General features: G+C 39.7%; 1 protein-coding gene across 5 annotated transcripts in view; it reads left to right on the top strand.

Moving 5' to 3' along the window:
• The window catches only part of SLC12A4 (solute carrier family 12 member 4), a 46346-nt gene extending 22017 nt beyond the window's left edge, over positions 1 to 24329 (top strand). For 3 of the 5 annotated variants that reach the window (XM_030282721.4, XM_030282724.4, XM_012570351.5), the window contains 22 exons: positions 5021 to 5167; positions 5741 to 5795; positions 6130 to 6260; positions 6698 to 6939; positions 8777 to 8991; positions 9886 to 10050; positions 10130 to 10228; positions 11853 to 11910; positions 12513 to 12687; positions 13064 to 13182; positions 13661 to 13759; positions 14075 to 14194; positions 14943 to 15047; positions 15995 to 16163; positions 17656 to 17851; positions 18534 to 18703; positions 18876 to 19007; positions 19104 to 19211; positions 19874 to 20058; positions 20800 to 20814; positions 22729 to 22862; positions 23172 to 24329. In XM_030282721.4, coding sequence (XP_030138581.2) covers positions 5021 to 5167; positions 5741 to 5795; positions 6130 to 6260; positions 6698 to 6939; positions 8777 to 8991; positions 9886 to 10050; positions 10130 to 10228; positions 11853 to 11910; positions 12513 to 12687; positions 13064 to 13182; positions 13661 to 13759; positions 14075 to 14194; positions 14943 to 15047; positions 15995 to 16163; positions 17656 to 17851; positions 18534 to 18703; positions 18876 to 19007; positions 19104 to 19211; positions 19874 to 20058; positions 20800 to 20814; positions 22729 to 22862; positions 23172 to 23263 — 2931 coding nt within the window. In that variant the 3' untranslated portion in view covers positions 23264 to 24329. The remainder of the gene's footprint in view (positions 1 to 5020; positions 5168 to 5740; positions 5796 to 6129; positions 6261 to 6697; positions 6940 to 8776; positions 8992 to 9885; positions 10051 to 10129; positions 10229 to 11852; positions 11911 to 12512; positions 12688 to 13063; positions 13183 to 13660; positions 13760 to 14074; positions 14195 to 14942; positions 15048 to 15994; positions 16164 to 17655; positions 17852 to 18533; positions 18704 to 18875; positions 19008 to 19103; positions 19212 to 19873; positions 20059 to 20799; positions 20815 to 22728; positions 22863 to 23171) is intronic. The other 2 variants (XM_030282722.4, XM_004174991.6) reach the window with 1 other exon arrangement.
• The last annotated feature ends 356 nt before the right edge of the window (positions 24330 to 24685 follow it).

Below are 24685 nucleotides of genomic sequence, written 5' to 3'. Positions count from 1 at the left end.
AAAGGCTTTCAAAAAAGCTAAGATAGCACTTGAATTCTTGTAGGTTTTCTAGCACTGCCCTACAAAGCTTGAGCCATTTCAGAAAGAGATGGCAGCGATAATGTTGCAAACCAATAGTGCTCTCAAGGAGAATGCATGTTACCCCATGCTGAATGCCCTTGCTTGCATTCCCGTTCCTTATTCTGCAGTTTTACACTGGGGATAAGAAAATTCTTTTGTCAATGTGAAGCTTAAAATTCAATTTTATTTGAGAGCACATCTGCTAAAAGTGCTGCAATATTATGGTTAATTTTACATCATGACAGGACTGAGCTAAGGTCACCTGGGTGAAGTAGCTGCATTCTGGTCCCATAAGCTGACATTTAAAAAGTAATTTAAACATTTTAATTATGATTTTCTTTTGCTATTATACTTGAGTCTTGTCCAATGTTTTTACCTTCACAGTACTAATAAGGAATGTCAGCTTCGTTTTAGCATGCTTTTGGTGGGAATAATGTCATGCATCAGCTGCTAATGTGATATTATTGCATAATCTAAAATAATTTTCATTCTCTTGCTGTCAAAAGCAGATTGATTATTTCCCTGACAAAAGTAGAATGGTGGAGGATACAATAGATACAGCTGTTGTGATTTTGAGGAAGTTTTGATCACTTTTGCTATTTTATTTTCTTATTAATTGCCTGACCAGAATACCAGGGTAAGATTCAGAGCAATCTAGAAGCTAGTCCCTTGCTTCCCTGATGGAAAAAGGACTGGGAGAATTTGGCAAGGGACTGTAGTATACAGTTGTTTACAGAGAACTTGTTTTCAATCCCTTGTAGAATATCATGCATGGTATGATGTTAATATTTCTACATTTGGTATGATTCATGCTTGCATATTTTCAAGCTATTTACTGCCATTAAAAAGAACTATTATCTTTATTAAAGCTTTGCTTCTATGGCAAAATGGAGTTCAGGTTTAATAACTGTGTTTTCCTGAATTCTGCTTTCCCATGTCCCAAAAATGTGTGTTCACAGACTTCTCAGATGTTTTTTGTAGGATGGGTTTGGTGACCTTTCCAAAAGTGACAGTATCATGCTGTATTAATATCTCAGTGTTTTCTGTGTAAACACTGCAGTTTCCTTAGGCGAACCTTTGTCTGCATGTCTGTCTCTGGGATAAATTACATCAGCTGCAATATCATAACTGCAGCTTGAATTTCTTCTCCCTCTCTTGCCATGAGCAATATAAAATTTTAAACATCATGCAGAATATAAGATGACTGGAATCCCTGGCCAATAATTATAACCATTAAACCCATGAATTTTAAAAGCAGTACCTGGACAAGGGTATGGATTGAGGGTATTCAGAAACAGTGCAAACAGGATTCTTCTACATGCTTCTTTTTAGTCATCTTTGAAGTATAAATCACTGTGCTGCTGTTACCTTATCCTTCCCATTTGAGCATGAGAACAGAAGTCTGGCAGTCCATTCCAGCACCAGCAGGTCTGTTTTAAGTGGATAAATCATTGTTAACCCTCCTGTTGGTGAGTGCTGCGCTGGGTGTGCTCAGCTGATGTGACAAAGAGTGACCTGTCCGTCACTGGCTGGAACTGGCATCTCATAGGCAAGAACTGGAGCAAGGCAGATGAGCAGGCTCTAGATTTGATATTTAAAAATGATCTGAGGAAAGAAATCCTTTCAGTAATTCTCTGAGCAGGTAAGACAGATCTCTCAGGGAGGACCTTTTGGGACCTAGCACAGCCCTGCCTGCCAAATCTTATCCTTTCAAATTAATTTCATTTCAGTGCAAGACATCTTGATATGAACATCATATCTTGTTTCAGCAACCCCACTAAATACTTTTGGTAGTAGCATTCTCTCTTAGGGTACACATCAGGTAAAATTGACACAACTCCAATGTAATAAGGTGGAAATTAGGTTGCTTTTTCTTTTCTAAAACAACCTTGCAATAAAGCACTTAGCAGTCACAGTGCTGTAGAAATATCCCCTTCTCATGATGGAAAGAATTAGATAAACAGGTTTGATTCATGTATCTTTAACAAGGCAGTTAATTTCTGTGCTGCTGTCTGCCCTCATGCTGCACAGAAACCGTGAGAGCTGTCATTGCTGATCAATGTCCCTCAGCCCTGCAGCCAAGTGCTTTAATAACCCATCACACTGGCACAATGGAAACAGTGTCCTTCACTCGGATCAATATTTACATAAATTATGTGTCTGCAGCTGATGAGAGTGAACAGAAACATGATCTACATCACTGAAATTGAGGCTGTTTTCGAGAGTTTTCTGTTCCTTCTTGGTTGTTATAAAATGGTGTTCAAAATGTCTCTTTTATTTCTTTTATGCAGCATGAGGTGTTATATTTTTTCATGTGGTTGCTGTTGAGACTGAACATAATAATACCCTAGTTTAAGGTCATGTTCTGTTGAAACTTCAGCACTGGTTTAGTATCATTTAGTGATGAAAAAAAGGATCGAATCACTGCAGATTACTGGTGTTAAATATTTCTGTGAACAAGCTGGTTCAAGTAATATTTGTAAATCGTTCTTTCTTATGAGTAAATTTTTTTTCCACAGGGTAAAATAATCTAGACTAAACTCTTATGCCTGAGAGACACTTAGTAATACTTGCATGGGCAGACACCTAGGCATTTCTTAGGCTACTCTGCTCCGCAGTGGTCTCACAAGTGTACAACTAATGCACAATTTCTCTTCCTCTGTGGTCGAAGTGAGCTTGTAACTTGATAGGCTTAAGAAGCCATTTAGGAGGGTGGGGGAGAAGATAATGGAACAGTGGAGCAATGCTGCAGGGACCACACAGGGCAGAAGATAGGAGAGAACTGAGCTAAAGTGGATTCTTATGCAAAGGAAGCAGGTGCTGGGAGATGTGTAAAGGGCAGGCTGAAATCTCACCTGCTTTCATAGTGTGTGGAGGACTGTCACGTAGAAAACACAACCATGGTCCATTGACTTCTCCTGTGTAGGAGCAACAGGATGGGCTTCAGATACCAGTTTTGACAAACTCTTTAACTTCAGGTCTGATAAATTCATTTGATGGGCTCAGAGATGTTTTGAGGGAGGGACTGATGGATGAATAGTCAGATAGATGATGATAAAATTATGTGGAATGTGTCCTTGAGAGGCAAAGTATGCATTAATGTGACAACAGGAAGCCCCTGTGCTGGGCAATATCTATTTAGTCCTTTCTGAGTTTATGGAGTTAAAGACAAAGTGAATCGGGTGAAAGTGTTGGAATCAAAAGTATCTACAATTTCCCTTCCTTGAGGAAACAAGTACACTGTAAATCATACTCCCATGAAAGATCCTTCTCAATTATAGCACTGTAATAACTCAGTAGAAAAATCCTTACCTTGCCCTGATCAGGACATTTATGTAACAAGTATAATTTCTGTTACTATCAGACAACAATTCATTTTGTATGCATACATAGTCCTGGCAAAGCTGATCAGGTTAGATAATTTGGATGGTAATTTTTATAAACTGATGGTTTAGTGAATTTCTTTTTTTGGTACTGTTGCACTGGAACAGCTGAGGAGCAGCTCTGGCCCTGTGCTTGCAGGTCTCTTAGGGTAATTCCACTGCAAGCCCTCATTACATGATTCTGTCATCCACCTTCCTTCAGGAGGTTCACCTGAGCTGTGGTGTGTATGAGAAAAGTCTGGTTGATCTGTTTCAGCTTTAGTCAAGGAATTCAAAGTTGGCTTCAAAACATTCAGTCAGCAGCTCCTGGCACTTCTAGTGAAGAACAGTTCAGATCATGTTCTTGGGCACAATTTTGTTCATGTCTGGCAGGGCAGGTTTCTAGTGCAGGTGAGGAAATTCTGGATTGTAACATGTAATTGCAAGTTGAAGCACTAAATTCCTTGCTTGTTTTGACCTGGTGATCTTATAAACATGTGATTCTTTAAGGGTTTTGCTTTGTGTAATGAAATACACGCTTGGATTACCTTATGTAAAGTTTTTGGCACACATACTATTGCTTTGGGTTCATGACTTCATTTGTCTGTAAAGGTGCTATTTATTTTTGCATCTAGTTAATGCTGTGTGGAGTCAAATTTGAACAAGTTTTGTCAACTCCCTTTAATATCCTTCTCATTTTAATGATGTTCAAGGGCGTCTTTAAATGCTGTCTATCTAATGTGTTTTGGAATTCATGTTTATTTATAGAAGGGAGTATGAAAAGGGATGAGCCTTTCAGAAGTGACTCTCTATTCCCCCTGTGTTTTAGAATTCAGTATAATTATAAGTGCAAAAGGAAACTGTAAAAAGCAGAAGCAATGAAATGTCTTGGCAGGAAACCACAGAGATTTGGGACTCTGAAATGCTGCTGGTGCCAGGTGTACCAATGCAACAAACATTTTTATATTCCTTGGAATAAAGCCCTTGCCAGTGGCATTTTGTTGCCATTATTTTGGATGATTACTCTGCAGGATGCTATGTTGAAGACCAATGATGTGCAGTTCCTGTGAAGTCATGTAACTTGTGTTTTCTCAGTCACTGACAAAAGTAATTTGGAGTCTGATGCTGAAATTGAACGTAAGGGCAGGTAGAACCATTAGTTTTATATGAAATATAGAAAATGGAAGAAAATACATTATCCATGTGTCCGGATTGCTTCCAGATATTTTCTAGTTCTAACATGACAAAAGCATGTTTTCCTTGAAACTAATTTGTGAACTCTGGGCAGTAGGGTAAGGATCTGCAGCACTTGACATGTTTCATACTGAAAATTCTATGGGTCTACAAAAAAACAAAAAACCAAATATCTCCTGTTATTACTAGTCAGTGTTAAATACTGAGATTATTCAGTTCAGTATGTGACAGGGTCAACATTTTGTTCAGAAATTCATGATTTTGGAGTTGATGGTGTGTTTTGTGGAAGTCTAGCACAGTAGTTGAGTGTCTCTACCCATCAAAAAGAATGAACTTCAAGGCCTTTTTGGTTACCTCTGCTTTGAATAATTTCAGTTAATGAATATCAACTATTTTTTTTCCAGTCACCCAGCATGGGCACCCTGATGGGGGTGTATTTGCCATGCATGCAGAATATCTTCGGGGTTATTCTCTTCCTTCGGCTGACTTGGATGGTGGGAATGGCTGGAGTTCTTCAGTCCTTCCTGATTGTATTACTTTGCTGCTGTTGTGTAAGTACTTGGGTACAATAGTGCATGTGACAAAACCTCTGTGAAACTGCTGGGAAATTTGGGGAGGCAGCATTGTAGGTGCTTGTGTGAAGAAAAGTCAGATTTAAGCCAGACACCTTTGCCACGTTTGAAGCTGCAGGATTTTTAATTTTTTTTTTTTTACTGTTACTTCTAAACTGGCTAACTGTAGTGTAAATACAGTCTTATAAATAGTATTTGTTCAGCAAATACCTGTTTTCCATGCCTGCCCCAGGTGAGGGCTGCCTGCTTTGCTGGACCAGCCTTGGTTGGAATTGCATCTCTGCAGATGGAGGAACACCTGCATTCCCTTATCTTGCTTTGCCTGCAGACACCCACTCTTTGACCTGATACAGCAGGGGCCATCCCTCAAACAGAAGTCTCAACAACTCAGTGATTAAATTCCCGCTGCCCATGTTTTCTTTTAGATAATGAGAGGCAGAATAAATAGAAATGCTGTATTGTATATGCAGTGGCAGCTTTATTTTATCAAGAAATAAGTTGTTTTAAAAAGTGTTGTTGACACAATTGCTTCCTTTTCCCTGTTTTCCCCAGACTATGTTGACAACCATATCAATGAGTGCAATTGCCACGAATGGTGTTGTTCCAGGTAAGTGTAGTTAGCAAGTGTCTCAGTTGTGTTAAAAAGGTAAAAAACCCCAAAACCTAAATTGCTATAAGCTGTGAACATGGTTTTATTCTGTAGAAGTTTACTTAATCCAGAATGCAAAGCCTGAATTCATATCTGGTATTTCTTTTTGTTATCAATCAAGCTAAAGATCAATTTATTTGGTTTTACCCATGTGCTAGCAAAAAAGATACTTCAGTTGAACCTCAAAATAGCAGATACACTATATATAATTCTGTTGTATTCTTTTTGTGAATATTTAAACATTTATAGCAATAAATTATAATTTTGCTCTCATTTTTTTTTTGTTTCACAGCTGGTGGCTCCTATTTCATGATATCTAGGTCATTGGGCCCAGAGTTTGGTGGAGCTGTAGGGCTGTGTTTTTATTTGGGAACAACATTTGCTGGAGCCATGTATATCCTTGGTGCCATTGAGATTTTATTGGTGAGTAATACCAGAGTAATCCTGCTTTAAAACAAATAACATATAGAAAGTGCCCCAGTACTCTGTCCCACATTTGCAGGAAGAGACTGGAAGGTCTCCAGTTCCTTGGTGTCCAGTTCTTTACCTCTAGAGCTTCCCTTTGGAAGCTGCACACTCTGAGTGTGCAGACTGGGAGCTCTTCTGACAAGAGTTAAGTCACGCAAAAGTGTGACTTAACCCAAGCCTCATTTTTGATAAAGGTGGCTCAGTTGTACTGCTGACATAGAAAGGGCTGTTACCTCTTGACTTTTCCTGTATTTCCTGTGTATTCCCTGATTCCCAGTGAAGAGCATGCTGCAGAATGCAAAGTGATTTACATTTCTAGTACAGGTACACGATCCCAGACAGAGTTCTGTAATGGTGTTCCTCCAGCTCACTTTTGCTTTCTCTTGTTTCAGACATATATTGTGCCACAAGCAGCAATTTTTCATCCCTCTGGTGCCCACGATGCATCCAGTGCCATGCTGAACAACATGAGGGTCTATGGCACGGTGTTCCTCATCCTGATGGCAGTGGTGGTGTTTGTAGGCGTGAAGTATGTGAACAAATTTGCTTCCCTCTTCTTGGCCTGCGTAGTAATATCCATCCTGTCCATTTATGCTGGAGCTATCAAGTCCATCTTTGATCCACCCGAATTTCCGTGAGTAACGTTCCTGGATGGGGTTTGTAACTTTGCCTGTGGGTCTGGAAGTTGGGCTTTAATGTAGGTTTGAAGAAACCTGTGCCTGATGCATTGTTGAAGCTATCTTTTTTTGTGAATTACTTCCAATGTTTTTAGCTGTGGATAACGACAGTGTGCAGAGCTCATGGAACTGAAGTTTCTTAGGCTAAAATGAGCATATTATTACACTTTTTAAACTGTTTTGGTGGAAGGAAGTCTTGTGGTGAGGCTGATGGAGCTCATGGAAGCAGTGTCAGAGCTCTGCTTCCTGCAGAGCAGTCCAGTCTCTTGGCCTGCAGCTGCTGGGATTTGAGTGCCAGTGTTGCTGGGTTATTTGTGAGTTCTTGGGGAGCAGTTGGGCAGGTCCCTTTTCCCCAGGCCAGTCAGACACCACATGCTGCCCTGTGGTTGGAAATTCGTGGTGTGGTCAACTCCTTGCTGAGAAACTGGGCACCTCTTGGGAGGGTGATGTGGGGCTGTGTGAGGCTCCACAGAAGCTTTCCCTGCTCTGTGAGGAGCCTGCCCTGTACCCAGCAGGGTCCTTGGCATGTTGGCAGCTAAACATGGAATCAGCTTCTTCAGCTCGGAGCTGGAGCAGCAGTAATGTGGATGTATGTGTTTGACCAGGAATGCAGACAATGTTTTCTGATACTGCTGACAAGAGATGAATGGAATGGAAATAGAGGAGTTAGATCTGCATAATGAAATGCTTTGACCATAACTAAGTACTTGCAGCCCTCAAGTGTTCCCTTTGGATATTTAAGGCTCAATGATTATAGTGTTTTACAACAGTGAAGGTTTACAGCAGTAAAAGTAAAACAATGTCTCTACAGCCCACTCATTATCTCTTAGATTGTTCTTGAATATTTTCCCTATCTTTCTTCTTGGAGTGTATTCCTTTTTTTTTTCCTGAATTAACAAGATAGTGTTTTTAATTTTGTAGGGGAAAGCTTCTTGGAAGTTACTGTTCACAGGCTTGCAGACCATGCAAGAGCAGCCCTGTGTTTTCCCATTTTCCTGTCTTTGGTGATCAATAAGACCTGTGAAACAATTAAAATAGAATTAAAAATAATTAAAATTAAAATGGAAGAAGTTTTATTTTCCTGTGGGTATTTTCTGATTGTGGGAAGAAGAGCTGAATGAACTTTTAGAAGCAGGAAGCTCTTACATTACCTCACTGTCTTGTGGAATTGTCTTTAGACAAGTGGATTAAAAATTTTTCAGTGCTGAAATAAATTATGTTTGTGGTTAGATAAAACACAACAGGCAGTGGAGGATTTTAGCAATTAAGCACAGTATCTGCTGACAAGAAGAAACTTTGCTTATTGTGATTTTAATGTATATTCCTAATTCTGAATCTAGAATGTCTATATTGTGATTCAAGTGCTACAGTGTAGAAACTGGCCTAATGAGATTCCAAATATCTTTAGATATTCTAAATATCTAGTAATTTGAATTCTAGTACTCTTCACATTATCTTCCACTCCAGTAGTTGTGTTTAATTCAAAAAAAGAACAAAAACCCAGTGACTACAAACAACAAAAAACCCAAAAATTATCCTAATTGTTCCCTTTTATTGTTTAAGATAAATCAATCAAATTCCATAAATCAAAAATGTAGCTTTATATTTCTGGCCCTTAAAGGGAAAAGATACAATTTTTGTCATGCTACAACCATCCTTTTGAAGGTGAGAAATGATGTAGCACAGCAGAGCCACTTGAAGCTTCACATGATGTTAAAGAATAAGTATGGGTAAGCCTGGGTTTCATTTTCCCATTAACATCCAATAACTCTGGTGTTCGTGTTTCCCTTCCAGGATTTGCATGTTGGGCAACAGGACTCTGTCAAGAGATCAATTTGATGTTTGTGCCAAAACAGTAGTTAAGGATAACATGACTGTGGCCTCTAAGCTTTGGGAGCTCTTCTGCCACAGCACAAACTTAACCACCGAGCACTGTGATGAGTATTTCCTAATGAACAATGTCTCGGAGATAGCAGGAATTCCAGGAGCTGCTAGTGGCATTTTAATAGGTATGGTAAAACATTTTTTTTCCCATAAAAAGGAAGCATGCTGAGCAGCTGAAATGGGTCAAACTCTTCCCTGCTGGTTAAGAAAAAAAGCAATGAAAAAATGTAATTACAGTGAAGAAAACTATCTTCAATAAAGAAAGTCTTACAACCTTTAAAAAGAGGAGATGGAACTTTTGTCCTGATACAGTACTTGTCTCCTGTTAAATTGATTAAATTTCCCTTGTTCATCTCATAATATCAGCATGAAATCAGCTGTAATTTTAAGTTATACTAACATGAGAAGTTATTAAAATTTATATAGAACACTATAGTGACAGCTCTCTTCTTTAGTCAGGTTAAGATAATGCCCTGAAAGATAAGAGTACTTGTATATACCTTCTTTGCCCACTCCTGAATAAAGTATGATTGAAAAGTGTTCATTATTGAAATGAGCACCAGAGGGCAGGTGCTGAGTGCCAGAGGTTCCCATTTTCACAGGAACCAGCAGTCTAGTTTTAAGATTACAAGAAGACTCAGCATTTGTTAGTGAAATTTCAAATACCAAACATATAATTCTGTAATTCTTCCACTGACTGAAGAACAAACCTGTTTCTATCTAGAAAACTGGTTGATATTGCTTTGCATTCTCTGGGCTGCTGTGTTGTGTGGTGGATCATGAAAATATTCCTGTATTTCCTTTGGTTGAAGTAGGTATGAGGTTAAAAGAATGTTACATTTAGTAATAATAAAGTTTAAGTTGCTTAGACTTCTGTAGACTATTGATACATGTTTGTGGTTTTCCTATGTTGATCACTGAATTGCATTTGTAATCCTCAGTTGTAAACCCATTATAATGAGAACAGGTTTGAACCGAAACATGCTTTTCTTTTCCGTGGTCTGATAATAACCTTGAAGACAACTTATGGAGCAATTATTTGGAGAAAGGAGAGATACTGGAGAGAGCACATCAGCCCTCTGTGGATGTAGCAGGCCAGAAGAACAACCTGCACCTGTACGTGCTCTCAGATATCACCACGTCGTTCATGGTGCTGGTTGGCATCTTCTTCCCTTCAGTGACAGGTGAGGATGCTGGCATGAGGGGCCTTCTGGGGCTCTGGGCTTCCTCCTGCCCTGTGATCTTACCAAAATGTACTTTCAGGTATCATGGCTGGTTCAAACAGATCAGGGGACCTCAAAGATGCACAGAAATCCATCCCCGTTGGAACCATTCTTGCCATTGTCACCACATCACTAGTCTGTATCCTTTTCACGCTACTGGAGTGCTGGTACACTGTATCTGATTTCTGGAAGGGCTTTCAGCTCACCAAATTGTCAGTGCAAGTGTGATTGGCCAGTGGGGGGAAAAACCCAAAACAACAGAGCATTAATCCTTGAGCTGAAAGAATTGTAATTATTATCCCATTACTTTCCATCCCCTTTTTTGTGATGGGTTCTTTTCTTTTGCATTCCTGTTGCTGTTCTTTGCTACACAGTGATCTCTAGCTTCTCATGCTGGTGGTGTACTTGGAGATTTTATTTTTTTTTAGGTTGCAGTGAAACATTAAGGTGAGGGGAGGCTTTAATGGGAGAGTTCATTAATTTAATTTCCTTTCTCTGAAAAAAAAAAAACAAGCCTTTTCTTTGGAGTGACTTTAAGGAGTATAGGTTTTCTTGAATATTTTAGAACAAGATTAACTGGATTCAGAAATTTAGACAGTGTTTCCAAGTGTTTTTTCAGCTCTTCAGGGCTTAGGACAACCGGAGTTTTGCTTAGGAGAGGCTGTCTTCATTTCTGTTCTCCTGCTCAAGAAGAGATCAGCCAAGATCTTTCAGCTTTATCTAGCTCTTGGTGTCCTAAAGGACAATTTATCAACATAGAAAACTAAAAAAAATAAGTTAAAAGAGCTTTCTGAGTCAGTTTCATCAAAGGGTAGCTGGCTGAGACCATGACTCTCCTGGAAATTCTGCTGTTTCATTCCTGTTTTTTTGCCAAAACTTGCCAAGCTGTAAATCAGGATGCAGCTTGCTTGTTCCAGCTCTTTAGGAGCACACCCTTTCCCTGCTGTCACTTTGAGAACTGACCCTGTACCAAGAAGTCAACATTTCCTGTGGACATAACGAATATTAAAAGAGGTCCCAGCCTTAACCCCCAGCTCTGCTGGCAGCTCTGGCCTCACCCAGTGGGTGACTGGATGTGTCCATGTTCATGCCACCCCAGGGGGAGGCTCACACTGTCACTTCCAGGAGCAATGTTTTGCCTTTGATTGCAGTTTGTAACTTATAGTTGCATTTTGGGGTAGAATTCAAGATTTAACCATTTGTGTGAATTTAATTCACAAGGTCAAAAACTTTCCTGGAATGCCAGAACCAAAAAGCTTGAGGTATTTTGTACTCCCCAGTGCAGAAGCAGTGCAGTTAGTAACAAACCTGATAGCCAAATAGACTGATAGACTTATTGGTGATGTGAATGCCAGCAGAGATGCAAGAAAAGAATGTGCAAGGTAATGGCTTGCTGTATGTTCAAAATATCAGACACAGGAGAAGGAGAGAGAAAAGAAAGATTTTAATATCAGCTTTTGTATTAGCAGAAGATTAAATGGACATTTTAGTACAAAAATGCTTAATTGGATTTTTTTTCTCCTTTATCCTAGCATTTAAGTCTGTCCTTTTTAAAAATTGAAACTTAGAAGAAGCTTTCTCTGTAACATTAGGGGGTGTATGTGAGCAGTGAGACATTCTTTTCCTTGCCAGCTTTACCATGTACTTGTGGAGAAGCTGGAGTGCAAGTGCCATGGGATGGAGGCACGTACTGTCCTTTCCACAATACTTTCATCTGCCATGTCTAAATAAATTCTGTTTCCTTAGCACACTCTGTTCTCCAGACTTCAGTTGTGTGTTATTATTTGGAGCCTGCATAGAAGGTGTTGTCCTGAGAGATAAGTAAGTGTTACTGCTCTAATGCTCTCCTTTGTTTTACTTTTTTTTTTTTTTTTTGCAGTGTAGGTGTGTTCTTGCCTATTTTCTCTGCATGCCCCACTCCTCTCCTTGTTGTTTTTTTCTTTTTCATTTCTTTTAATTTTTTTTTTTAATTTTTACTTCTGGGTGCCTTTTAAACCATATTGGTATGTAAATTGTAAGCGCAGCTTGGAATCTTCTTGTATTCCATGTGATATTTTCTGGCATGGCACCCTCAGATTTTCATTCTATGTCTTGGTTCTTGCATTTTTTTTTGTAATTGTAAAAAATAATGCTGTGATGATAATACAAGAATTTTAAAATATGTATAATTAAATGTTGAAATCAAGCTGCAGACACTTCCAATCTGTATATCAGAAGTAACTCAGATTATTTGCTACTTGCTGTGTTTTCTAGTTAAGAGAATAAGATAGTATTATTAATAATATAGTATAGCATATTAAAAGTATGGTATTTTATGAATAATAGTATTTAAATGACATGTTAAAAATGGAGCTGAAAACCCCAAACATGAGTCTCAAAATACTCCTTGGAGTAGGAATGCCTGAGTGTGTTCCTGCCTGCAGGTTCGGCGACGCGGTGAACAAGAACTTGGTGGTGGGCACCCTGTCGTGGCCCTCGCCGTGGGTCATCGTCATAGGCTCCTTCTTCTCCACCTGTGGGGCAGGGCTGCAGAGCCTCACCGGGGCCCCCCGGCTGCTGCAGGCCATTGCCAAGGACAACATCATCCCTTTCCTCTGGGTTCGTACCTTGGGAAGCCTTTCTGCTCCTGCTGCCTCACCAGCTGTCTGCGTGCTCTTAAAATCAGATTTCTTCTCCCCAGTTTGCCCAGCACTGAAGTGAGGGGCAGTATTTTTTTTTTTATGGGTTTTTTTCTTTTGTTTGAAAGAAAGAATACTTTTAAGGATTTTTAACTAGACTTATAGGGTAATTTTATCAAGAAGTCAAACGTGATTCTGTGAAGCATGGCAAGCCGTTAGAATAATTTGACTCCTTGCTCTAGAGGAGGAAGTATGTAGGAGAATTACTGTTGATTTTTAAAAATATAATTTTCTTTTTTCCCATTACGACTTTATGAAATACCTGGAAGATATGCTTAATGGTTCTGTTTCTTCAGATCTTTGGTCATGGAAAAGCGAATGGTGAACCAACGTGGGCTCTTCTGTTAACAGCATTAATTGCTGAGCTGGGAATCCTTATTGCTTCACTTGACATGGTGGCTCCAATTCTCTCAATGTAAGAAAGAGCCTGGTTGCTATCTTGGGGCAGGGATAGAAATACTCTTGAGGTTTGCTAGTTTGATTGTCATTCAGAACTATATCTTAAGCCAGGAAAGAAAATTCTCAGAGCCTGAGTTCCACTTCTGTGATCTCTGTGAATCCTCTGACTTCAGGCTCTACTTATAAATCTATTGGTTTTTGCTCTGGAGTATTCTGTGAATAAGCAAGTTTTTATTATGTTTTTATTTGGTTTGGAAAAACATTTTAATCACAGAAAAAAGACAGCATTATGTTGTGAATCTAACTTGATCCAATTAGAAATTTTTTCTGGCTACTTTATGCTGATAGTTCAGGCTAATAAAAAGCAGAGGGGTAGGGGGATAGGGCATGTGACAGGGCAGTGGGATTTTGACTTGAAATCAATCATGTAATCATAATATATGCCAGGATCTATAAATGTGAGTGCTAAAAGGTTTTGCACTTCGGTTTTTCAGGTTTTTCTTGATGTGTTACCTCTTTGTTAATCTTGCTTGTGCAGTCCAGACACTTCTGCGAACCCCAAACTGGCGGCCCCGCTTTAAATACTACCACTGGTGAGTGAAGGACTGGCACCTCACTGAGCCTGAAATCTGCACCTGAGAACCTTCTCCAGCAGGGCAGGGAGCATCTTTTATTTCTCTGTGTATGAACTGTACACAAGAGCCAGACTCAGATATGTCATGGCACAAGAGTTTCTTTTTAAGAAGAGGATACTAAAACTGGTGGGACTGGGGAGATCCAGTGGAGGCTTTACTTTCACTGCCAGTTCAATAAAGACAGTGTAAAGAAAAAGGAGCAAGAATGTAATTGACTTGTTTTTTAAACTTTTCTGCCCCACGACTTATTTATACCTTTGCTTCTCGTTTCAGGGCCCTCTCATTTTTAGGCATGAGTATTTGCCTGGCACTGATGTTCATTTCATCTTGGTATTATGCTTTGGTAGCTATGCTTATTGCAGGCATGATTTACAAGTACATTGAATACCAAGGGTAAGTATTAACTGGATAAGAAAGGGAAGAAGGAGGCTAGATCTCTTTAATGAATTAACTCTAGAGTCTTCAGATTTGGAAAAAGAACTGTCTAGGAGATGACTTGGAGGGCTTTTCTTATTAATTAATTTTTGTTTTCTCTATTTTACTGTGTCACTGCTACTCAAAAACCCCTGAAGTATTTTGTTATTAAGTATTTTGTTGTTAACGCCTCTAAAGATGTTAGGTGAAAATGAATCACAGGAAGCAGAAAGCTGGTTGGGATCTATCTCTTCTGTACTGCACATGATTACTTCAGGCCCAGAACAGCTGATGCCAACCATTATATTCCAATTTATCTGGTGCAAAGATCTGTCCAGAACAGTCCTTGAAAAGTTGAATTGGCTGCTTGGGTTGCTGCTTGGATGGAGTCAGGCTGTTGTGTGGCTTTAGAACTTAATTTGGGCTCTTAACTAAATTGGGTGTTGAAATGCCAGATGTTTGTATATGCTTGGGAAGCCTTCTCTCTAGTGTTGATTACAAATGAAGCCCAGAATGGTGGTCCATCATATATATTTTACTGCAACATTTTCACTTTTCTTATGTGATCCGTGATATCGCAGACATTCATGCATAAATTGTAAATGTAGATGCCATACGTGTCATGTTATTAAACTGACTGTAAGGTGCTCAGTACATCAGGCTGATGTCAGTGTACAGGTGAGTGCTCGTGGAGCCATGTGTTGGCTGAAGTGTTTGTTCTTCACAGTGCAGAGAAGGAGTGGGGTGATGGCATCCGGGGCCTGTCGCTCAGCGCAGCCAGATACGCCTTGCTCAGGCTGGAGGAGGGCCCTCCACACACCAAGAACTGGAGGTACTCACCCTGGACTAATGAAATGGCTGGCATGGCTCTCTGCTTACACTAAGGGAATTAAACTGGACTCTAAAGGAGATGTGTGAATGAATTTAAATGCCAAAAAAAGTGTTGAGTTTGCAGTAAGCTGTCCTGTCGCTGCCAAGCTGTCACAGTGTGGACCCTGTACGGGCAGACCTTTAGTGCCCTTTGGATCTTTAACTGGACTCCAAATTGGTGACTTCAGAAGTGGAACCTGGGGAAACTGGAGGTCTGTGAGTACAGAGGTGTAGAGGCCAGGAAATGAGCAGTGGCCAACATTATTCCTTCTGATGTCATCCCTTTTTGGTGTTGAAAGCAGAGTAGGCAAAACCCCTCTTTTTGGTTGGGCATTACACAACCCTTGGGCTCTGAACAAGAGCAATAGGAATCTATCAAAGACAGTTTTATAAATCTTTTTATACTTGCTCAGACAGCAACTTGATTGTGTAGTGATACTTTAAGGAACAGCAGGCAGGTGGGATCTGTGTTTAGATGAAAATATTTGTGTTTTCCATATGCCAGGTTTCTGGAGACAGAAAACAGATATTTTCTTGGCACAAGTATTCAGATAGATCTGGGAGAACAGCCCTGCAGTATGAACACTATGTGTGCTCCAATAGTACTTAAAAAAGAGCCTTGAAGATCATGCCTGTAAATAAAACACTACTGCAAACCTCTCAAGCTGAGTATATCAGCAGATTTTATTACTGCCAGCACAATGCAGCAGCAGAATTCCCACACTTTCACATCTGCTTTTAACCAAGAGAAACAAAATATTATGTAAAATCCCTCATATGTGTGAAATTCAGAAAGAGTGTTCCAGAGTTAATATTTAAGCACAATATAAGTGATGAGAGGCAGTTTTTTACATGTATTATTGTTAAAACTTTAGTTAAAAAATACATTGTCTTTTTTATTTTCTCCAGGCCTCAGTTGCTGGTGCTTCTGAAACTTGATGAAGATTTGCATGTAAAATACCCTAGACTGTTAACATTTGCATCCCAGCTGAAAGCTGGTAAAGGTTTGACTATCATAGGATCAGTCATCCAAGGGAATTTCTTAGAAACTTATGGAGAAGCCCAGGCTGCTGAGCAGGTCAGTGTCCTAAATCCTGAAGTAGAAAGGGGTGAGTGGGCAGGTAATGCAAAATTTTGTTTCGTAATCATACGTGGGAAAAAAGCATCTCAATAAGGCTTCCATGAAACACAGAACAAGTTCAGCTGTTCAGTGAAGGACTTGCATACACGTTTCAGCTGCCAGTTGTGCCTTTGGGAATGCAGATCAATGCTCACCATGTTTGTAAACAGCCTTACTGCATAAAACTGCCTTCATTTATAAGAAATAATGACTGTAGAAGTTTCTGAATGCTGCTTAATGGAGGGAGGAGAACTATTTAGGTTTCTGAATATTCCAAGTAAATAGTTTTTTGCAGAAAGAATGGTAAAGTACTGGAATCATCTGCCCAGGGAGGTGGTGGAGTCACCATCCCTGGCTGTGTTTAAGAAAAGATTGGATGTGGCACTTGGCGTCATTGAGGTTTAGTTGAGGTGGCGTTAGGGCATGGCTTGGACTTGGTGATCTTAAAAGTCTCTTCCAACCTAGTGATTCTGTGGTTTTAGTAACTGTTAAACTTAGCAAATGTGTTCTTTTTCAGTGTGTTGATAAATTTATTACAAAAAACGTTGAAGGATAGTCCTGAGAAATTTTTAATAAATTACTTAATTATCCTCATTGTGTAAACATGACATCATAGCCCTGTTTACATCTGTATAGATTCAGTGTATTTGTTTTCTTCCCCAGAGGCTTTTTCTGTAGGAAAATTGTTACAAAAGGAAAACTAATTAATGGGCTAGGTGTTGATTAAGTTTACTTAGTTTTTAAACAGATAAAAGGTGTACATTCTGGTGTGTGGGATTTGGTGTTTATATTTGTAAATTTAGTATTACACAGCATGTTACATTGGAATCTGAAACTGGAAATCCAAATGAAGTCAATTGGCCTTAGGTTTAAAAAGGTGAGCATTACAGAATTAGAAAATGGGAAGTAAAATAGTAACACAGATATCACTATCTACTACTATGAATAAGAGATGATACCACAAACCAAAAAATCCTTACTTTAATCAGTTAGAAATGCTGGTGTTTGGAAAGAAACTGTGTTTTAAACAAGTGGGTGTTTTCTCTTTTGTTTTATAAAGGAAATTTTGAATCATTGAATCATAGGATTACACACATGCGATTTTAACAGAATCCTTGTGAGACTGGTTTTGAGTTTGTGTTTTTATCTAGTATCAATGGAGAAGCCAGTATTTTCTTACAAAATTGCTCTGTCTTATTCTTAGCTTTGAAGGTTGCTGCTTTACTTTCAGTGTGAAATAAAAAAAATCATTGAATCATAGGATTCAATGAGCAGAATTTGTAATATGCAATTGTAATATGTACTGTAATATGCTTTACCTATGGACATGTGAACCAGCAATTTACATTGTAATCTCATGGCAAATAAATATTCTGTCTATAAAGGGAGTTCCTTTTGGAAACGAAAACTTTCCAACAAAAAAGGAGATTTTTCCTTGTCTGTCTTTCAGACTATTAAGAATATGATGGAAATTGAGAAGGTTAAAGGATTTTGTCAAGTAGTTGTAGCCAATAAAGTTCGAGAAGGAATTGCTCACTTGATCCAGTCCTGTGGACTTGGTGGGATGAAGCACAACACTGTGGTTTTGGGGTGGCCCTATGGCTGGAGACAGAGTGAAGATCCAAGGTCTTGGAAGACATTTATAGGTGAGCTTTAAAGGTTTGGTATGATCAGATGTTGTGAACAGAGGTGTTTATTACACACATGCGATTTTAACAGAATCCTTGTGAGACTGGTTTTGAGTTTGTGTTTTTATCTAGTATCAATGGAGAAGCCAGTATTTTCTTACAAAATTGCTCTGTTTGAAATACCAGTTCCTTTAGGTAAAAGACCTAAGAAAGATCTTCAAAGATTAATCTAGCAGCTAAAACTCATGTCTCTAATGAATGTTTAAAAAAATTATGGGCTTGAGACATGCTGGTTTTGTGGCAAACTATAATTCGTTTCCTAAATAATCTCTGTTTTGTCAGTGGTTCTAACCTATCCTTCTCTAGTGGATAACACTCTCCTTGCCTCTATCTCTCTTCTTCTACTGCGGTCCAGTTACTTAATCAAATTAGACCAGAGCAGATGATGTCTCCTTATTCTTAGCTTTGAAGGTTGCTGCTTTACTTTCAGTGTGAAATAAAAAAAGTTCCTGTGAGTCTGCTTTATCCTGGCTTTGTCACTTGGACTGACCTGTCTGTGCAAGCCTTGCTGTACATACTTTTCTTTATTTAAGTGATGACTTTTATGGTTTGCTGACACTTGCTCAGTGAGTAGTGTTTTTCTAACCATAAATGACTCTTGCAGAATTGGAAGTAAGTGTGTTCTTCCCCTCCTGGGCAGGTACTGTTCGCTGCACTACTGCAGCTCATCTGGCTCTGCTGGTTCCCAAAAATGTGTCTTTCTACCCCAGCAACCACGAGCGTTACAACGAAGGCAACATTGATGTGTGGTGGATTGTGCATGATGGAGGCATGTTGATGTTGCTTCCCTTTCTTCTCAAACAGCACAAAGTAAGCAGCTACACAGAGAATGTCCCCCACCTGTTTCTGCATTCTTTAGTTAAAGAAACAGGCTTAATTAGAGCCTTATTGATAAATGAGAGTGGACGTGTTGCTAAGTTTCTGTTTTGTGGAGCAAAGTATTATTGGTTCAAATAACTGAGAGTTGGTGTTCCCTCACTAGGTTTGGAGAAAATGCAAAATGAGAATTTTTACTGTCGCTCAGATGGATGATAACAGCATCCAGATGAAGAAAGATTTGGCTACTTTCCTCTATCAGCTCCGAATAGAGGCAGAGGTAGAAGTGGTAGAAATGGTAAGAGAATTGAGCCCAATTTTCACTTTATTATGCACATGATGATGTTTGGTTATGACTGGATTACAAACACAATATTTGTCCTTATTTCTGCAGCACAATAGTGATATCTCAGCATATACTTATGAGAGAACTCTTATGATGGAGCAGAGATCTCAGATGCTGAGGCAAATGAGGCTGACAAAAACTGAGAGGGAAAGGGAGGTATGTCATTTGTGGTTGTTCTCTATGGGCTGCTGAGGAGGATGACACAAAGTGCCTTCCTAGTAGTGTGTTATGTAGCTGTTTCTTAAATTTAAGTCCTGTGCTCTGAAGATGTAAGGAAATACTTTTAGTGTAGCTTTTTTTGTTTTCCAAAATTGCATGTAGTTCTTGTTTTTTTCTTTATATGGGATATCCGGTATTTGTCTCAATTTATAGCATATCCTGTTTTCTAGTGATGTCTTTCCAGTTTGGATTTATAGGACATATATACATTTATAGTGACTGTGATGTCTGTGAAAATGATCCATCTTTTCTGCATGTGTTTGTTAAGGTTTTATTCCAGTTGTCAATTTTGGGCTGGTCTTTTCTGTTGTTTCTGACCATGTCATGATGTGAGCTAGACTGACATATTTTCTTGTATAGATACAGGCTTCTGTCAGTCCAAAATCTGCTTGGCTTACACCCATCAGAACTGTTAAAAGTCAGTTTGGTATGTAAGACTTTTGGCTAGGGCAGATGCCTGGTATCAGAACTCTCTTGAAGGCTGAATTGAGTGAGCAGAATAAAAGATACAATGGAACAAAACATCTATAATTATTTTAAGAGCACCAGAGAACATAAAGTAAAGTCTGAGTTCACTTTGTCACTCATGTGCCCTCCAGGCTCAGCTCGTAAAGGACAGACATTCAATAGCACGTCTGGAGAGCCTCTACTCAGATGAGGAAGATGAGGCAGACCCTGTTCCTGAGAATATCCAGATGACCTGGACAAAAGAGAAATGTGATGCTGAGAAGCGGAACCGGGGCAGTGCTGTGGGGAGCTTTAGAGATCTCATCACCATTAAGCCGTGAGTCTTGTCTAAGTCTACACTTTGCATCTCTTGAAGCTCTACATATGCTGTGCTTTTAATTATCTTTTGTTTCCTTATCCTTGGTTTGAACTTGTGCTGTAAACATTGAGACCTGGCTATGAAAAGATAGCAGTTTACTCCTCAGAAACTTTTAACCAATCAGATATGCACACATCCCTCAATATTTCACTTGGTATAGCCAAATGCTAAATTGGAACTGTTAAATCCTGTGACAACTTCCCTACTGTCTCCCAAATCCCTCAATAAAACACAGTGATAATTTCACTGATATTATCAGAATTTAAAAGAAAATATGATAATTTCACTGTCTAGCATGTAGTGTGGATGTTTCACGCATGAAGGAAGAAGCTGTGGAGATGGTGATGAATGACTTGGAACAGCATCTGTGTGTGATAAACCCTCTGAGACCTGCTGCTGCAGGAGCACTGGCATGTAACAACAGCTGTGGTACTACCACGTGTGTGCCCCCTGAAGAGTGAGAAGTAAAGGTCTATTTTGGCTTTGTGTAAAACTGTGTGAATCTCCTGTCACCTCTTTGATGTCCTACATCTCACATGAAGAGCTCAGTCAGTTTTGCATACATGGCAAAGTTCCAGATTTTTTTTCCTCTCCCCCCATAAATCAGAATTCAAATCAGTTTTAGGCTGAATCATACTGTCGAAATTCTGCTGAATTTGGTGTTAACTGCCTGTACTTTTTCCTCTTCCATGCTTTCAGAGGGTGGGAAAACTTGTAAGTTTGTTATTTAAATTAGAAGTACATTAAGATGGTTGAGAGGAAAGTCTTAATTTTCTCAGCTAAAAGCAGGAAAACTGTGTGTACTGATGGAAGAAAAGACACTAGAGTTGAGCAGTCTTAGCAATGTTTTAAAGGGAGCAGGATTAGCTACTTAAGCTAAGTATCATTATAAGTAGGATGTAACAAACTAGAAGAGTTGTCCTGACAAGAACTAAGGTTAGATAACAATTCCAGTCTGAACCTATTTTCCTAAGTGGAGTATGACATGAGCAGGAGGCAACATTACTCATTTAGAGAAGCTCTCATTGCACAACACTGCTAGGATGTTAGCTCTGGCAGTTGCTGGGCACTAAACAAGTCCTTTCTTGTAGCCTACACCTTCAAATCACTGGGGAGATGCCAGTTTTAAATATCACTTTAGAGAAAACCAAAAGTTTTCAGCTTCCTTTCCAAAACTATACATAGCCAACAACTGTTAACGTTCCTGCTGCTGTTTTTTTCCTGGCTTCCTGTAAACATAATTTGGCCTCAGTGTTGTCCCTGGCTTTCTAAGCTCATGTGGTGAAGACAGAGGGTGTCCTTGCTCCAAATTAAATAAGAACATGAAGTAACAGAGAGGTAATTCGCAGTGGGTAAATTATTCTGTTAGCATAATAAACATGGTTCTTCCCACCACATCTTCTTTCTGTGCATATAAATTATTTCTTTGCAAATCTGAATATTCAGAAGAGCAGCAAGGTTACTAAAGAGTTTCTCTCATCGTGCAAAGCTGAATCAATGAAAGCACAGATTCATATTTCATTTGTTTCTACTAATACTTATTTTTACTTCATTAAAATAAAGACAAACTCAAGTGGAAAAGCACCAAAAGTATAAATATATTCTAATATATAAACTTCGATAAGTTTATTTATTTCTGTATTCCTGTTGTGTTGCCAAAATAATGGTTGATTTCCTGTAAGAAGGACACATTCCCTGGCTTAAAATCCCCAAAGGTTACTTTTGAGTTTTGTTCCTGCATGAATTGATGTTATTTTGTGTTAATATATTCCAAATTATCAATGCTTTTACCTCTCTTAGCCTGGATTCTCATGGAGTGGAGGCGTATGAGATCATGCTGCACCTATTTCCCTTTTCTCCCCTAACTTTTGAACTAAGTGACTACTCAAGTTTGAAAGTGTGATTGAGATTTTAGAGACACCTGGGTAAAAGTGTTTCCTGTAAACAGCCAGGCAGAGTGTCCTGAAGGAGAGCTTAACATTCATATAACCCTCCAGGAAAGCCCCTTACACCCAGCCTGTTCTAGGCTGCCATCCTGTTTCCCCATGGTGTGGCTGCAGTCTGTAGTGGCCCAGCCTGTCCCTGCAGATGCCAACTGCTGTTCAACACCAAGAGGGAAGTGAGGTCCTGGCAGGTGTGGCTGAGCATGGTGGTGCTGGGCTCCTGCTTGGTTCCCAGGCCAGTGGGAGAGTTTGGTGCTGCTGGGTCTGGAGAGGAGCCTGGTGCTGCTGTGGGTGTGAGGGGTCCTGGCAGGGCTGCCTGCGTGGAAGCCCTGCAGTCACGACTGTGCCTGGCTGAGGAGCACATCCCCTCGTGCAGCTGTGCTCTGATTTCTTATGCAACACTAAATCATCTTTTATCAAGTATGCTTTTTGAAGAGCAGTGTAACTTTCTAAACTGGAGACTTGACTCCAGAGATCTTAAAACCAGCGGACTAGCTATACCCAAGTAAGTCTGGGAAATGTCTTTTGTATCTTCATCATAAAACTTGAAGAATATTACTGTGTTGAGTTGACATTTTTAACAGGGTATTTAGGAGATTTGAGTGTGCTTTTTAAGGATCTTTTTAATAATTCAGTGTTCAGAGGCCTGTTTCTAACAGTAAGTCTGAATGTGCTTCTTCTACAGGAACCAGTCTAATGTCCGAAGGATGCATACAGCAGTGAAGCTCAATGAAGTCATTGTAAATAGATCCCATGATGCCAGACTTGTGCTCCTCAACATGCCTGGTCCTCCAAAGAATACTGATGGAGATGAAAACTGTATCCTTTCAGGCAGGGCCTGGGCCACACAGAAGGTTTTTCTGTAATCTGTTCTCTTGAATTCATTTGGCCACCAGTGCTGTTGAGCTGTAATATGTGACAAAGTGTTCCCTGAGTGGAGGGTACTGGCTTGTGGCTGTAAGGTAGTAATTGCTTAAAGTAAAAAGTGCCACAAACTCACAGTATTTTGGTCCTTAGAGCGGTACTTGCACTAAGTGAGACCAGAGCTGAGGGCTGTGAGCTGGCCCTGGTCTAACCCCCTGTGTATTTTGCTTTTGATGCTTTTTGGCCTTGACTTTACTGAAACAGACATGGAGTTTCTCGAAGTCTTGACTGAGGGTCTGGAGAGGGTACTGCTCGTGAGAGGCGGCGGCCGAGAAGTCATCACCATTTACTCCTGATTTAGAAGCTTCTAACCCTGGTCTACATTTACTTTCTTGGCCATTACGGACATTCCAGTTTTAAACAGAGAAGAAAAAAAAGGTTTTTTGCCTAACTTTCTCCTCATCCAGTCCTGTTCATTGTTTTTCCATTTGCAACATACATATCTTTTGGGATTGCAGTATTTGTTACACCATCCAATTAGCAACATAAATTTGTGAAGCTGCCACATTATTCATTTTCTGCTTTAGTACCCCAGCATTTGTGCATGTAGTTTTAACACTAAACCTATTTTTAGTCAGCACTGCTATGTGCAGTATTTTTAGTAACTGTATGTAAAGTTAGGACATGAAAGCCAGTTACTGTAAAAAGATCTAAAAAGCTTTTTATATTAGGTTTGGGGGATAGAAGTGCATTATATAGCAGCTAGTTTCTGCTGAAGTTCAGCTACAAAGCATTTTCTAAGAGCACACTGAAGTAAGAGAGGACTGAAAAAGCTTTCATTTTCTGGGTTTATTTCCAGAACTAAACTCTCAGTATTGGGTAAGAATTTATACTTTTAATACATTTATTGATAGAGATTTAAATAAATTATGTTGACATAGTTGAAATTATGTATGTAGCTTGCTATAAGTTTTGTTGCTTCTGAGACTTCAGGTTCTGTGAGGCCAGATCCCTATTTATTTTTGTATTTATTTGTCAGAATTATTGGATATGCAGATGCAGACTGTTTAGGAGAACAGAGATCTCACAATAAATTCTGAATCACCAGTGGATTGAAGGACCAGTCCTGTGCAGTTCTTCCATGCTTTAAATTTCTTGCAGACCATCCATCAAAAGTGCATTGGGCATGTTGGAGTCCCGTGTAGAGCCAGGTGCTAAGCTGCACGCACAGCAATGGGATTGCACTTGCACAGGTACAGGGACCTGCTGCTTCATTGTATGCTTTATGCCCTTAGAGGGAAAAGAAGAAAAGAAGACCTATATTAACCAATAAGTCTCTGGAGATTTTATCAAACCCATTAAGTTGTACTTGATGTACAGAACATTCGTATTTTTTCAATAAAATGTTGCATACACTTTGAACGTGCTCCCTGTTGTGTGTGTGGGGTGGATTGTGCAGGGGGAGCCTCTGCCCTGCCCTGCTCCAGCGCTGGCACTGCTGGACCCCCAGGTGAGGGTGCTGACCCAGATGGCACAAGTTCTGCGCAGGGGAGCTGCCAGCGTAGCCTTCAGAGTAGCTGGGTGTGTGTCTGAGAGTGAAGCTCTGGAGCACTGCCAGGACCCCCAGCCACACAGAGCTCTGCACCTGTAGACTATTAGAGTGGTGATCCAAACCAGGGGCAGGTGTGAGCTAACATTCCAGGGACCTGGAAGAAAGGTAGGGATTGACCCATTTCTGTCCCATGGGCTCTGGCTAGGTGGTACTCCTGGGTGTTTCA

The sequence above is a fragment of the Taeniopygia guttata genome, chromosome 11 (assembly GCF_048771995.1).
Source record: "Taeniopygia guttata chromosome 11, bTaeGut7.mat, whole genome shotgun sequence".
NCBI lineage: Eukaryota > Metazoa > Chordata > Aves > Passeriformes > Estrildidae > Taeniopygia > Taeniopygia guttata.
Note: the sequence above shows the minus strand (reverse complement) of the source record. Positions and strands in the feature narration are given on the sequence as shown.